Source organism: Podarcis erhardii, assembly GCF_964252035.2.
Source record: "Podarcis erhardii genome assembly, chromosome: 6".
NCBI classification, from domain to species: Eukaryota; Metazoa; Chordata; class Lepidosauria; order Squamata; family Lacertidae; genus Podarcis; species Podarcis erhardii.
Genome location: NC_138510.1, coordinates 76,057,181 through 76,073,268, shown reverse-complemented (window position 1 = coordinate 76,073,268; position 16,088 = coordinate 76,057,181). Strand labels below are relative to the sequence as shown.

Genomic DNA, 16,088 nt, shown 5'->3' with positions numbered 1-16,088 from the left:
CCTCTGCAGCGAATGGCTTTTGTTTATTTCAGGGACTGCAGTTGGGTTGTTCACCTAGTAAAGGGAGGTTTTTGGAGTTGATTAATGTGCCTTTCCACCAATTAGGCTGTAATCCAAAGGGGGCTCAGCCACCATATCATAACCTCTGCCAGGCTCTTGCCAGCAGGGGAGATTCCTGTGGGTTTTCCCACCTGCAAGAATTTCCCTTCCACTGGAAATGATAGAAGAAGCGCAAGTAAGGGCTTGAAAACACCTCCATTTGTCCCACTGCTTTCCCCCAGGGAAACTGCAGTTTACTTCTGAATCAGACCAAAAAGCAAGGAGGTTTCCTGCAGAATGCTGTTTGGTAAATAATTGCCTGTCTCGCATGTCATGATATGACATGACATCACCTGCCCTGTTATGACCTGACCTGACCTGACCTGACCTGTCATGACCTGACATTATCATGACATGTCATGTCCCGTCCCGACATGATCTCTCCCCAGAACCTGGCACCAGTCTCACTTGTCGGGCACGTTTCCTAGTTCCCCTGCTCTGTTGGTGCTTCTGGGATGCAAAACAAAAACACAGCAGAGGGCTGTTCAGTAGCACCTTAGAGACCAGCTAAGTTTTTTTTCTGGGTATAAGCTTTTGTGTGCATGCACACTTCTTCAGATAACTGGTATCTGAAGAAGTGTGTATGCACATGGAAGTTTATACCAAAAACAAACAGTTGGTCTTTAAGGTGCTACTGGACATTTTAAATATTTTTTTATATATATAATCGACAACAGAGGGTGAACGTCCTAGAGTGGAAAAAACAGGAATGAGGGCAAAACTCTTAAAACCGCTCTGACTTGCCCTGGGATGATTGTCTGGATGTAAAGAGCAGAATGGGGTCTCCGCTGCCCTCCCCCACAGCTGATAGGCTGGGCAGTCAGTTCTTGCAGTTGTGCTGGAGGGAGGAAAGGGGACATTCCTAGATCCAATCGGATGCTGGGATGAGCTCTTGTGAATTTGTGATGTCCCAGGAAATTCAAGGCACTTGGAGGGTGTGCAAAAAACAGCCTACACATGCGAACCTGTCTACGCAATAAACAGCACAATTCTAAACACACTTCCTAAAAAGAAATTTCATTGAGCTCAATGCACTTGGGACTTCCCTCTGTGTAAACATGGTCCAGCTTGCACTGGAGGTTTCTTATTGAAACTTCATTAACAAGGGGTGGATCCTTTCTTTTGTGTAGCAGCAGCTCAAGCGCCATTTGTGTACTACAGTAATACCTCCGCGAACGTCCGCCTTGTCTAGCGTCCATTCTGGCGAATGTCCATGGCAAACCTGGAAGTACTGGAACAGATTACTTCTGGGTTTGCCACTCACACATGCGCAGAAGCGCAAACCACTCCATGCACGTGTGCAGACGCAGCACTTCGCCCTGCATCCTTTTTGGCTAGCGGCTGGGGCTCTGGAACAGATCCCAGCCACAAAATGAGGTACGACTGTATTTGCAAGTACAATTTTTTAAATCCTGGAAACAGAAAACGTTATGGCAGTTTCATTTGTGCCCCACAAAAACTGTTCTGTTCCCCTCAAGGGACAGTCATTAGGATTTTGTTGTGACCAGCCTGCAAGGCAGACGGAATGGTATTTATTTTGTTTATCGTGATCTTTCATTCTTCCACATACAAATAAGGAGAGCGTAAAATCCAGAGCGCCTTTCCGCTGTGGCAAACAAGTTAGTTTTTAATGCCCCTCGTTTCTCGCTGTAAGATTTCGATTCCCCACCCCACCAGATAACCAGGATAAAGTTAGAGCTACGAATTAGAACAGCTTCTCTTGGGGTTTAGTGACTTTACAACATGTAGCCTATCATAACCTACAGTTTCCTCCTTGCCTCAGTTAGTGAAAGACAGCTCTGGAGCAGAGAGGCATCAGGTATTCAAACATTTATGTAACACTAGAGATAAAATGTCACTAGCAATATAAACAGTTGACTTGCAGCCCACGCCATAAATCCTTGGGCACACAAGAAAGGAGTCAGCCGACATCGGGATTCCTGACATCTTCTGGTAACTGTACTTTCTCCAGATAGCTGCTAAGCCGGGCAGGAGCTTATTTCATGCATTAAATTACTTGCGGCCGAGACAATTAGAAAATCCAAACAATTAGTAAGATATCACATGTCTGCCATGTTATTGTAAACCGGCAAAAGCTCTTCCAAAGTGCCATGTTCCCCGGATTTAAGGAAACGCTGCCCTCTTGTGCAGGAAAATGAAGCAACCACAATATTTCCCCCCCTTTTCTTTGCCAAATAGCCCACTTCTTAACAGCAAGCACAACACAGGGACTCAGCCCTGAAAACCCATTCACAGGGGGAGCAGGGTAGGCAGAGGATATCTTTTCCTTTTTTTTCTTCTTCTCTGTATCCCAGGGAGAAGGTTGTATGCACAGGCGAAATATTGCTGATTTGATTTTAGCAGTTAAGCAGAATGAATTCTGTCCACTCTCGTTGCATGAGAAGTTGATGGCCTCAGAGTCATGCTTATGTTCACAAACGTTCACAAACGTCACGTCTGTGTAACCGTTCTTGCTGTCTGTCTTTCTCTTAGAACCATCCTTCAGGCAGTAACGTGCCAAGCAACGATTAAAGATTTGCTGCAGTTGCGAAGTCTGGCTGGACCGAGTGCCCCCAACAGTTCAACGCCTCCACTGAACTGTTTAACAAACACGGCACATCGGTAAGTGGCAGAAATGAAATCCGGTCCCTCTGTTGTGCAGAGCAAGGATGCAAAGCAGATAACAACTCACAAACCTCCAGGATCGCTGTAGAGGCTGAAGTGAGCGGGGCTGCTGCTCTTTGTTTAGGCAGCCATAAAAATCCTTTACAGCTTCATCTCTGTGGGAAAATGGAACAGGGACAGAGGGTGCTGAAACTTCTTTCCAAATTCATGTTTAGGCTGCAATCCTGTAGCCCATGAATAAGCTGCATTGAATTTAACAGGGCTTCCATCTGAGATCACACTTTTTCATTACTTAACTGCAATACCATCGGATGTGGCCATGATGACAGCCATTGATGCAGTTTAAACCAAGACACCCACTGCCCTGAAATAAATTCCTCATTGTAGCAGGCCAGGATGTTGCTGTGCTGTTTAGAACATTGACGGGGAACCTGTGAACCTCCAAATCGTCTTGGAATCCAGTTCCCGTCAGTCCCAGCCAGCATGACCAACGGTCATGGATTTTGAGAGTATTAGTTCAACATCACTGGGAGGGCCACAAGCTCCATACCTGTTTGAGAAACAGGGACAGTCAAAGACATTATGCTGCCTGAGGCAAAGGTGACAGTCCTTCTCAATTCTATGTGTAGAGGCCAGTGGGCTGGTAGATGAATCTTCCTTCAGCACTGGTGATGGGATAGCATCCTCCACCATACCAGAGGACCTCCGGCAATACCATATGGTGTAGTGGTTAAGAGCAGTAGATTTGTAATGTGGTGAACCGGGTTCGCATCTCCGCTCCTCCACATTGCAGCTGCTGGGTGACCTTGGGCTAGTCACACTTCTCTGAAGTCTCTCAGCCCCACTCACCTCACAGAGTGTTTGTTGTGGGGGAGGAGGGGAAAGGAGATTGTTAGCCACTTTGAGACTCCTTCGGGTAGTGATAAAGTGGGATATCAAATCCAAACTCCTCTTCTTCTTCTTCATATTGCAACAAAGAAGAATGGCTGGGTGCTCAAGAGGAATGGCCAGACACTGTTCCTGTTTCTCCAGAGCATCTGCTGCCTGAAATGGTTGCCTGCCTCTGCCAAATAGTAGGGTCGGCCTTGTTTAGAAGACCGTAAGCAGGGAAATGACTAATATTTATAACATTATGCAGTGTGTAGAGTGAGCACACAGAGAGACATAAGACTAAAATGAAGCTGGTTGGTGGAAGATTCAGGACAAATGGAAGTGCTTCTTCATAAGAAAGCTATGTAATTCAGTACTTGAAGGGCTGGTTATGGTCGGCAACTTAGATGGCTTTACAATGGAGGACAAGTTTATAATCGCTCTTAGTCATGTTGGCTTTCTACTCCCCTCCAGGTTCAGAGGCATGAACCTACCAAATTTGCACATTCTGAAACAACAGAAGAACTGAAACACAGCATTTCTTCAAAATGCCCACTCCTCTGAATTTTGCAATGCAGTTCTTCCATGAAGCAATGCATACAATAGTGCATATTCTTCAGTAAAGTGTCATTAAAACATGAATATACTTGTGAAAATAACATATACAATGCATTATTTTAGGGGAAATTGCCTTGGGGGGGGATGTGCATTTGGGGCAAAATTGCATACAAACATCCCTATTAGGAGGGGGGAAATCACAAAGTGATGTGGAAAAGTAGAGAGCTGAATTTAAGATTGGAAAACGAAGAAACTGAGAGAAGCCAAAATTAACAGATTCACCCTTCCCTAGAGGGGACCTTTATGCTCAGCTTTGGCCTCCGCAAGATCTGGTTGGCCATTGTGGGAAACAGGACACTGAAGTAAATCATCATTTTGTTTGAGCCATCAGAGCTCTTATTATGTTTCAGGGAGGTAGCTAGTCAGATATTTGTTGGGAGTGAGTTACTTACAGCAGTGTCAGGAGCAAGCTAGCAAGTAAATCACACTTTGCATGTTGGAGCCCCCCCCCAAGCAATCAGAGACTGTGCCTGTGTGGCTGTCTTTGCTTCTCCCGCTTCATGCCTCTTCTGATCCTGGGAGACCAGTGGGGAAGGGAGCTTGCCACAGAAGGCAGGGGAGACACCTGTGACTCTTCGCCATCCTGACTTATCTCTGCTTCTTGGCCTCCCTCCTCCCACCCTCCTGCTTCAGCTTCTGCCTCTGATTCTGGAGTTCTCTCTGCCACAGACTGTTCCAGCTCACTAAGTCCTGTTACCTCCTGAGCTTTGAAGACCTCCTCTTCCCAGTCTTCTCCCTCACTGTTGTGCCAACACCACTTCCTGGGCTCTGGGCCTTCTTCCCTTGGTGGTCCCCCTGCTGGTTCCTCCCACCATTCCTCTGCATCCAACCAGTACATGACAGGCATGTGTCACAGCAGAAGAGGTTAAGAACACCATGCATAGTGTTGCAGTCTTTATGGAGCAGTCATTTGGATTTGTTTATGGGGCAGTTGTATGTCAATAAGCATTCATTCGGCGGTTGATCTCACACTTTTCAACTTGGTTCCTCTTCACTTTCCAAAACCTACTATTTATTTTTTACATGTGCATTTGTTGAGCTATAGAAACAGAGCACTTTAATTCCTTTTAATAGCAGAAATGCAAAATTCTGTCTTGCCAAATGCTGAGCTACGACCCTTGCCTCCTTCTTTTATAGGCTGGTATTAATTGGACGTGGGTGGCGCTGTGGGTTAAACCACAGAGCCTAGGACTTGCCGATCAGAAGGTTGGCGGTTTGAATCCCCGCGATGGGGTGAGCTCCTGTTGTTCGGTCCCTGCTCCTGCCAACCTAGCAGTTCGAAAGCACGTCAAAGTGCAAGTAGATAAATAGGTACCGCTCCAGCGGGAAGGTAAACGGCATTTCCGTCTGCTGCTCTGGTTCGCCAGAAGCGGCTTAGTCATGCTGGCCACATGACCTTGAAGCTGTCTGCGGACAAACACCGGCTCCCTCAGCCAATAAAGTGAGATGAGCACCGCAACCCCAGAGTCAGTCATGACTGGACCTAATGGTCAGGGGTCCTTTACCTTTTTATTAATTGGACCCAGAAGAAGAGGCAAGCAGATAGGCAACAGCAACAATGGCAAGGTGGTGATGGGTGAATCTGGGGGAAGGGTTCCTCTTCACTCACTTGTTTAATATCCAAAACAGCTGCTAGTCTTGTGTCATCTCTAATGCTCACAAACTTCTCACACAGAAGGCTGTTGATTTTCTAACTATTACTATTTCCATTTTTACAAAATCTGAAAAGGGAGGCAGTCGCTATGAACAAAGCCCTTGTCTTGCCAAACGTGGAATGGAGGTTGAGACGAAACAAGTGATTTTCTTTTTTTCTTGTTCCTTTATGAGGTTGTTAAATGACTGTATCCTCACTTCCAGTGGTCATTTGTTCTGTAGTCTACTTGCCTTCTCATGGGGACACTTAACAGAAGGCAGCCAATGAAGGCAAAATGAAATGTAATGATAAAATACACTCTCACTAAAAAAAAAAAAAAATCCTTCAGAAGCATTGAGATAATAACTTGGGCATGGGGGAAATCCCCCAGAATTCAAGCTTGTTAAATATTTTGAAATCTGAGTGGGGGGGGTTAACTGGGAGGACAAAGAAGTTTAGAATGCGGTTTATTCCATTATGTTAATGAAATGGTTAATTCTATTGCCATAGCAACAAAGAACAGCCATGATAAAAAGCTAAAGGTCTCCACACAAATGCCTGATACAAGGTCTCTCTAGTTCTAAAGCTGATTTTTAGTAGCTACAATAGAAGTGATATGTGTTTTCAATATCGTCTTAAGCTTCCATATCAAAACCCTCTCGCTTAATCCAATAAATAGACTAGTAGCATAAAGTGGCATATATGTTTGCACGTTTAAAACCTGACAAAAGAGGTTTACCGCTACACAATCTTAGCGGAGGATCTCAAGCGAAGATACGGAGGGCAGGAGGGGGATCATAGGCAAGAGTAAAACTGAAAATAAAATATTGTAAGTGGGGATAGCTGTCAGACACACAATACTATATTAAATGCCCAGAAAGAGAACCAAGACAGGGAGAATGAAATTTAAAACTGAGGATGCAGACTATTGCACCTTTAGTCCCCTTCTTCTTGTTTGGTTGTCTTGAAAAAGCTGTAACAGGGCTTCAGGCAGGATGGATGGAAGCAAGATGATGGAAAAGGGCAGCAGGGCACATCAGGTGAGCTGGATTTAGAGACTGAGACCTGGTTCGAAGTATAAGTGTAAACAGCTGGGAGGTGTTTGGTGCCATCTTAAGAGTCATAGTCTTTCTCATTCTGTCCAATTAGAAAATACCGAGAGGGTGTGCTAGGATAACTATGCAAAGGACTGAATTAACAACAACAACAACAACAACAACAACAACAACAACAACAACAACAACAACCACCTCACCCTGGCAAATCATTACTTTGGCTGCATTGCAAAATTTGGAGAAGGGCAAAATTTGAAGGGAGGCTATGTGTTTCAGTTCACACCTCATTTCAGAAACTCAAATGAGGTAAGTTTGCCTTTAAATGTGAATTCAATCAGCTCTCTTCCCCCCTTCCCTACTAACAACCTTGACTTACTACCACATGCGAACACTGTCTACAGCTGTTTATTTCGAAAGAGAAAGCCAAAAACAAGGCTCTTGGGTTCAAAGAAGATTTCTAAGGACAGGTTTCAAAAACATCATGCATCACTAGCAATTAAAAATATAGCGCCAACTAAAAGGTGAGCATGTGTAAGTCAGGGAGCAGTGCCATATTTATCTGAATTTGTGAAAAAAAAATTTTTTTAAAGAATAATCTGAGAGGTGCAAAAACCCTCTGAAGCCAAGTACGAGCAAGAGTTTTGACAAAATAATAAATTAAGAGAAGATTTAGATTGTCTGACTGCCAAGATATAGCTAGACAGGGAGATAATTCTGCCAATTTTAGGGCTTGGTTGAGCCCAATTAGTTTTTCTTCTCTCAAAAAGTTAGAGAGTTAAGAGAGTGCTACTAATACATAAATCCTAGTAATTAGTATCTGATTCCCATGCATTCATCATTTTGATTTTATGCTGTTTGGTTTTTTTATACTATCCCCAAGGAAACCTGGCTAGCTGTGAAACCTGTGACCTCTTTAGCAACGTAGCATCACCCTGTCACCGCCATGGATATGAATAGATATTACAATTCACAGAGGAGATGAAGCTACAGTACTATCTGATTCTTGGTAAGACAGTCTTGATATGCCATCTGTCCAATTGCATTACAGAAAGTTACCATGAAATGTTTAGGATTGGACCCAGATTACTTACTTTATTTCAGGATTTTGCTGTATTTTTTACTTTATGTATTTTACTTTATTTAGGGCAATCCAAACCCAAGATCTGTCAGGATTGAGTGAGTTTGGAACAGGCAGATCTTGAGAGGGTTATTCTAGTGTAAGTTCCACACTCTGGCCATGAATATGCCAGTGTAACACCTTCAACCTGGCTGAGTCTGACCATGCTGGCTAAGCCGCAGCTCAGCAGAGGAACTTAAGCTGGAGGAATTTATACCATCTTAAGTTACCCAAAGGTGGAGCAAGCAGAGACTTGCATGTATTCCAAGTCAGTCACATGATCTGGCAACCCAGTGGGACTCATGCCAGCTAAACTCTATTTTAAAGACTTGTTTTCTATCTCCAAGGTTCGGGGTGGGTCAGCTGGCAAGTCTCCAGTTCCTGAATCAAGCTTGGAATATGGGTAGGTCACACCAGCTTAACTTAAAATACCAGTTTCCTATGCTTCATATTGCACTGTAATTTGGAAATAAGGCCAATTGAACTCAGTGGGATGTTCATTTGCCTAGGCATGCACCGGAGTGCAGCATATACTGCCTTCAGGGTGCTGGGCAGCTAAAATAATCCCACCCTGAAAAACATGTTCAGCATGTTGATATACTCTTAGAAAGCATTAGTTGTCAAAGTCATCTGTAGAAGTCATGGTCCTTTTGTTCAGCCAACTTCTGTGAACAAAAGGGAAGAAGACTTTTCCCTACCAAAACTTGAGAGAAAAAACAAAGTGAAGAAATCCTCAGAAAGGATTTGTTTTCTGAATATAATATAATATTTCTACCCTGTCCATCTGGCTGGGTTTCCCCAGCCACTCTGGGCAGTTTTCAACAGAACATTAAAAACAGAATAAAACTTAAAACATTAAAAACTTCCCTAAACAGGGCTGCCTTCAGATGTCTTCTAAAAGTTGGATAGTTGTTTATTTTCTTAACATCTGATGGGAGGGCGTTCTACAGGGCGGGCGCCACCACTGAGAAGGCCTTCTGACTGGTTCCCTGTAACCTCACTTCTCGCTATGAGGGAACCACCAGAAGGCCTTCGGAGCTGGAACTCAGTGTCCGGGTGGAAAGATGGGGGTGGAGACACTCCTTCAGGTATACTGGGACGAGGCCGCTTAGGGCTTTAAAGGTCAGCACCAACACTTTGACTTGTGCTCGGAAATATCCTGGGAGCCAAAATAGGTCTTTCAGGAGCGGTGTTATATGGTCTCGGCGGCCACTCCCAGTCACCAGTCTAGCCACCGCATTCTGGATTAATTGCAGTTTCCGGGTCACCTTCAAAGGTAGCCCCACGTAGAGCGCATTGCAGTAGTCCAAGCGGGAGATAACCAGAGCATGCACCACTCTGGCGAGACAGTCTAAACAATGCTTTCTATAGGACAGGGGAAATCAATTTATGGAACCACCCAGAAAAGTTTGGGAACCACTGCTTTAAAACTTGACTGATAAAAGGACACACCCAAGACAAACAGTGTAGCTTTATCTGCAATACTGTTGGGTTTTTGATACTTTCTAGAAACCACGTGGTCCAAGCCTCACAAGTTCAAGACCGTTTAAATTACACAAACTCTTGATATATTAATTTATGGGTTCCATTGAAAAGAAGCGCTTTTCTTACCAGATATCAAAATGCCGTTTTTGTGTCTGCATCTTTTACTTTTATGAAACTGTTCTGCTGTTTTTATGTTGTGTTTTTGTATACCGCTTATAGATTTTAAAATACTAAGTTGTTTAGGAATACTTAAAGACAAAGCCCAATAGCTCCAAGAGAAGCATGGAAGTAGAGCAGTGCAACATAGCCAAGCTATGAATCGATTTAGTCTGTGAAAATACCACATTAATCTGCTTTGTCTTTGATTTGCTTACCTGCTTGGATGTTATTCAGGGCCTGACATTAATTAAAAGCTATGAAAAGATCCCTGACAAATAGCCACAGAAAACACAACATCTGTCAGAGTTAGTAGGTACTTTTAACATGCCTGTGTTCACTTTAGGACTGCTACCTTTTAAGTGTCAACAAGGCATGTGCATCTGGTCATGTTGGGTTATTAAATATGGAGGGGGAATCTCTCTCCCTAGCAACATTATAGCTAAGTGCCATGAAGTTGATGGAGAATTACACAGTATCTACATTGCCTGATAGAGTGAATTAATCAATATGTCCTCTATCCAAATGGTGAACACATCATCTTTGATTTGTTAATGCTGTAAAAATTACTGTTGTGTGCTGGGATTTTATTTCTTATGAAAAAAAGTCATGGCAGCCACACCTATGGAGGAAATTTCAAGTTGCTCTGGGCAGAGCTGTTGAAAAATGAACAACCTGCATGGGTTATTTCATTTATTTGAACATTTAAATACTGGTTGTTGTTTTGCTGCATGCAGGGAGGTCCCCACCCCTGAAAAAAATAAAAAGAATTGCTTCTCTATATCCCCAAAATTGTGGAGGGTTGTTAATTAATTTCAACAATAGTATGGTCAGTAAAATGTTAGTTGAATACCACCCTACGAATAGTGATGAAATAGAAACTGCAATTTTTCCCGCAAAAGCCATTTAGAAAGACGCATACAAACCAGGTTGCACAATGTTCTTTAATTCTGATTTATTAACCTTGTAAAAAGTACAGAAATCTGAACATAAGGATTATTTAATAAGCATGATCGAAATTTTGTATTTTTAAGTTGATGGCAGAGAGTATAAAGAAATGAAGAGATCCATTGTTAGCTACTTTAAATATCAAACAGCATGTGGCTTTCTTTGGGATACAGCAGCTAGTGCATGAACACCCTAACTGAAAATGAGGAATAAGTTGTAACTGACTAGGCTTGGGCAATATATTGCCTAGGACCGGCATGCCAGCTTCACTCAGTGGTATCACTGGTGAAACCACCACCGCTCTTGAGTCCCCCTGCCTCCAGCACCCAGAGGGAAAAACAAGCTGCAGGCAGAGAGGGACGCAGGAGTGGAGGCGGCTTCACCAGAGATACACTCCGAGTGAGACCGGCCTTGCACTCTGCCCTCCAAGTGTTGCAGATGAAGAAACAAGCTGCATGGGCGAGGCGCGATACAGCTTGGCCGAGGAGTGCGCTGCTGCCCTTGCCTCAGCCAAGCAGTTTTACGGATCCCTGACCCGCCACCAGCTTGCATGACCTAGGGGTAGGGTGGGGGCTCTGCGAAAGTGCCCCCCTCCCCAGCAGAGAGAGCCCCGATTGTGCTCCTGCTTGCTTGTTGGGGTGGGATTGTGGCTGCTCAGCGGGCTCCAGTGTGGTGTAGTGGTTAAGAGCGGTGGACTTGTAATCTGGTGAACCAGGTTCACATCCCCACTCCTCCACACGCAGCTGCTGGGTGACCTTGGGCTAGTCATACTTCTCTGAAGTCTCTCAGCCCTACTCACCTCACAGAGTGTTTGTTGTGGGGGAGGAAGGGAAAGGAGAATGTTAGCCGCTTTGAGACTCCTTTGGGTAGTGATAAAGTGGGATATCAAATTCAAACTCTTCTCCAGGCAGGTGTAGCTTTGCTTAGTTGCATCTTTTCCTCCTGGGTAGAACAACCACTGCAGGAGGAAAGAGGCAATGCTCCTGTATGGAGCCTGACAGGCTCTGTGCACTTGGCTACTGCTGCCTGGTCTGTCTTTGGGGAGGGGGAGGGGCAAGGAAGCTTGCTCAGTTGGTGGCAGAAGCCTTTTTGCTCCCCAGCTGAGCAGCAGGCTGGGTCCAGGTGTATTAGCCCAGGAGCCGCTGGGGTGAAAGCGGTGGCAGTTTCACCCCAAGCCAATACAGATTCTTTCAACATCGCGGTTTATTGCCAAACCGTGATGTTCAGCTGGTGATACGCCACAATGTTGAAAACCCAACATCAGTGGCGTAGCGTGGCTTGTCAGCACCCGGGGCAAGGCAAGTAATTTGCGCCCCCTAACCTGTGGATTTGCGCCCCCTAACCCTAACCCCCAGATGTTGCGCCCGGTGCGGCCGGCCCCCCCTGCACCCCCCACGCTACGCCACTGCCCAACATCGCCCAGCCCCTGTTACTGACATGCTAATTTAGAATAGTGGGAAATCTCTGTCTCTCCCTCCCTTACTGTAGTTCTACTGTAAACAAACACACAGCCAATTTAGGTTGAAAACTCAGAGGTAAATAGTTGTCAGCATATTACCGCCATATGTCGCAAAGACACGGGTTCTATTTCTGAGAAGCAAATACTCAAAAATAAAACACATGCCTTTGCAACATATGGCGGTAATATGCTGACAACTATTTACCTCTGAGTTTTCAACCTAAATTGGTTGTGTGTTTGTTTGCAGTGAAATACACGGCTAATAAACATTTCTCATGTAATTAAAAAGTTATTCACTTCCTGGCATGGCGCTTACTTACCGCACAGTTGCAGAATGTGAGTGCAACTTCATTTATATGCATTTCCCAAGCCATACTGCACAAGAGAGACATAAAATTGCTATACTGTGCCTATAACTTTTCACTCACAAAACTCTGCCCATGTGGAATGGATGCCACAAGCTTCCACTCTGGCCTGCGTCCCATGGGTGACTTCCACATGGATGGGTTAGGCCATTGTGCTGGATGCACAAGAACCCTCCTGGCTGTTCCCAAAAACATGAAGGGCCTCCTGCACTTCACATAACTTTGGGCTGCTCCTCTGCCCCAGGGCACTAGAGCACTATATCATCCTCTTTTGGGAGACAGGGTGTGTGCCTGGAATGGGCACCTCGGTGTTAGTGAGGTACAGGGAATATCTGGGCCCCATTCAGCACAGAGGCTGTATTGGTCTGGGGTGAGGAGAAATGGCCCAGCAGAAACCTGTGGGCTTCCCATCCATGCATGAAATGGACACCTGTAGGGCTGGAAAACATTCACGTATGTGACATTTTCACTTAGCGTATCTGCCCAACTGCTTTGCGTCGCACAGGTTGTTCCTCCTAAAACTGGCACCACTCTTTTGGTTTGGCAAGACTTGCAGAGAGCCTCTCTATATGGGCAAAAAAAGGAATTGCCGCCTTGCACTGCAAGAATAATCTCATCTTCCAAAGAGTGCACGGATGCAACAGAAAGATGCCATAAATCAGATTCTTGAGCTAACGCTTGCATTTGAAATAATATAGCTAATAGACATGCTCTGGAGATTCATTAACAGAAACAAAGAAATCATGCAAGCTACTGAAAAAAGCACTGAATGGTGAAGAGTGCATTGTATTTGCAAATTTAGTTTTTAATGCCTAGTCAAAAGCAGAATTTAGGGAGAATTAAGGTAATACAGTGCCATATGTTGCAGCCGTTGAAACTGATTTAATAGTTCAGAAATACCCATTTAAACCTCTTTTTACATCCTCCTGTAAAACACACACACACACATTGAATCTGCATTGCTTTGTTTGTGTGTTTTGCAGTTAATTACATCTTCTAAAAAACAGTTTTAAAAGGAAATGAAATGTGTAATTACCAAATGTTTCCCTGGTAACAAAGTTGGTTTGCGTGTCGGGGTTTAGCTGATTTGGTGGGAGTGGGGAGAGACCCCCCTCCTAATTTTGTGGGGGGTTATGAGGAAGAAATCACCAAAGCCACCATAGCGTGCAAGAATTTGCAGAAAGAAAAAGAAAAACTAAAGTTCTGCTTCTGGGGGGTGGGGGTGGGAAAGACAAGGATAGCTAACATTTGATAAACTAGCCGCTGCTGGTCTGAAGGCTAAATAAAAAATAAAAAATTTAAATTGGAAAATGCAGCTGACATTATAGCAGTCTCCCATCATTAGGTGTCCCCCCGCAATTCTTTTTTAACATAGTTGTTGTTGCTGGTACTAATTAGATAGCAAATCAATAGAATCAAGTAAATGTAAGGTTCGCTTTAACTGCTGGTCTGATCACCTCAGCACACTGGGTTCACAGCTAAGGGCAGGCCTCTCTTTGGTTCATAAGGTGTTGTCCTGGAAACCATTCGGATGCAGTCAATAATAGGGCAGACGCTGAGACACAGAGTGCAGCCTGTACAACTGTCAGTAACAGTGGGCAGGTGGGTTTCTGGATCAAATTGTATAGCCTGCAAGCAGAAATAAACAGCACTGATGTCACTCACAGAAAAGGTCAAAAACAACCCCATTTTTAGCATCCACATTTCCTGTAGTTGAGGTGCTTGGAGACATCTTTGTCTGGTTCCGCACTGCAGCTATAGTAACAGTTTCAACCATTAAGAAAATGCATTTTGAAAAATTATGAACACAGTAGCCCTGCTAGAAATCAACACACACACCATTTTTAGTTAAAAACCGAGTCGAGCCTTCGAGCCTCAGGACACGTCATGTCCATGATATTTAAGTTCCATGAAGATATTTTTGTTTTCTGTGAAATCAATCTTTCAGAGCACAATGATTTACTGGTGTTATTATTGCAGAAAGCTAAACAGCTCAGTTCTGCGTGGCTTCTGCAGAAATATTTCCACAAATGTTAATATTAATAACAGTGGTACTATAGTAATAATAATAAGCTACATAAAGTCATTGAAAACAGCAGCAACTCTTGGTTTTGCCAGAAGGTGTACATAAATTCATCAGTGAGCTGCAGCCAATGAATTTTCCTTGAATGATACACATCTTTTAAAAACGCATTTTGGAACGCTTGAAAAATCTTCAGTGTGTATCTGAAACGCCCCATTTCCTTATTCTGCTTCTGCAGAGCCTGAGACAGCACCCTTCAGAGAATAAACTCTGAAGGCAGCTTACTGATTTACACTAGGGGTGGATCTACACACAGGGAAAAAAACACACTATAAATAAGTCAGAAATTAAATCCTTTTAAGAAAAAAAATGTTATGTAAAATTGCATAGAAAAGTTTTCTGCTCTACTGCACCATCAGGCATTGCATGTTTATTTAAAATGCTGTGGGTTTTTTTTTACTAACGTTGTCAATGTGTGTTGGCTCCATTTCTGAAGAACAGGCTAGACACTTGCCGCACTTCATGTGTAACTGCTTTGATTTTCCTTAGGAGGATCTTGGGTGGAGGCCAACTTCTCTAGTGGTCCATTTTCTTTGTTTGTTCCAGATAAAAGAGCTTTTGCCTGACAGGGATGCGTCCTCAAATTGTGTAATGCCTCCATTACTGAGGTAAGAGTCACCCCTGTTGCTCTGCACACCTAGGCTCATGGCTCCATCTCCCCAGGCAATGCTGCCCCAGGATTAGGGAGCATGGACCTCTGTCCCTAATGCAAAGACTTCTACTCCCCATATGGCTGAGCTTCCTGGCAGCTTGGCAAACCACACACAACACAGTGGACCTCTCAAAGGGCTGGGCACTCCTTGCATTGTTTGCAAACACATTAGAAATCTGATCCACACACCCGAATCAAAGGAGAAGCAGCCAACGAGGCAGCAGCTACTATGATGCAAAATTGAATACTTAAAAGAGACCAGAGAGGCTACAGGTTTTGGCAAGCAGACCTAGCACAGCATTGTTCATCAGGGAATCACCATCAGGGCTTCCCAACTAGCACCGCCAGATCAATTATTAGAGTGCAAGGACTGTTGGTCAGGGTTAGTGCGACTTTTTCAGTCGGCGACTGCAACACTCTGCTTAGAAATTAACCACAGCCCAGGCACAACCAAATGCTACCTACTGCATGCACTAATATGCTTTATTCATAGCACCTTGCATTACTTTGCCCCCTTTGAAATGCATGGGTTAATCACATTCTTTTTCTTGCTGTTGCCGCTGCTTCATTTCAGAGCAAGTTCCTTTGGTACAAAGAGGCCACTATTCATTGTTAAAAACAAAACACCAGAAACATTATTGCTGCTGCAAGTGAACTAAATTATTTTGCACTGTCACTGTAACATATTATAGTACATTTTTATTAGACTATGATGGTCTTTGATAACAGCACTCTGTACGACAAACTCAGCACTGGTGGCTCTCTTATCTTCCGTTTCCATAGTTTTCAACTATGTGAAGCTGGGTTTTAAACTTCATGTTTACTTGCATTAACCCTTTTCTGGGGGAAAAATATCTCTGCGGACCCAGGCAGGCTGTTCTGCTCCAGGCCCTGATTTTGCAGCAACCTCAGATATATATATA

General features: G+C 44.0%; 1 protein-coding gene and 2 long non-coding RNA genes across 6 annotated transcripts in view; 2 read left to right on the top strand and 1 right to left on the bottom strand.

Moving 5' to 3' along the window:
- LOC309344014 overlaps positions 1 to 8,420 on the top strand; it is a 47,168-nt gene extending 38,748 nt beyond the window's left edge. The window contains exons 2-5 of one of the 2 annotated variants that reach the window (XR_014157529.1): positions 2,593 to 2,721; positions 6,995 to 7,206; positions 7,781 to 7,906; positions 8,365 to 8,420. This is a non-coding gene — a long non-coding RNA (uncharacterized lncRNA). Of the gene's footprint in view, positions 1 to 2,466; positions 2,722 to 6,994; positions 7,207 to 7,780; positions 7,907 to 8,364 lie in introns of those variants that run through there. The other variant, XR_014157530.1, reaches the window with a different exon arrangement.
- Positions 1 to 13,047, top strand: part of LOC309343982 — a 507,096-nt gene extending 494,049 nt beyond the window's left edge. The window contains exons 2-3 of the long non-coding RNA XR_014157476.1: positions 11,011 to 11,874; positions 12,030 to 13,047. This is a non-coding gene — a long non-coding RNA (uncharacterized lncRNA). The remainder of the gene's footprint in view (positions 1 to 11,010; positions 11,875 to 12,029) is intronic.
- Positions 13,048 to 13,195: 148 nt separating this feature from the next.
- The window catches only part of DPYD (dihydropyrimidine dehydrogenase), a 514,189-nt gene continuing 511,296 nt past the window's right edge, over positions 13,196 to 16,088 (bottom strand). For all 3 annotated transcript variants that reach the window (XM_081865765.1, XM_081865766.1, XM_081865767.1), the window contains one exon: positions 13,196 to 14,059. In XM_081865765.1, coding sequence (XP_081721891.1) covers positions 13,889 to 14,059 — 171 coding nt within the window. In that variant the 3' untranslated portion in view covers positions 13,196 to 13,888. The remainder of the gene's footprint in view (positions 14,060 to 16,088) is intronic.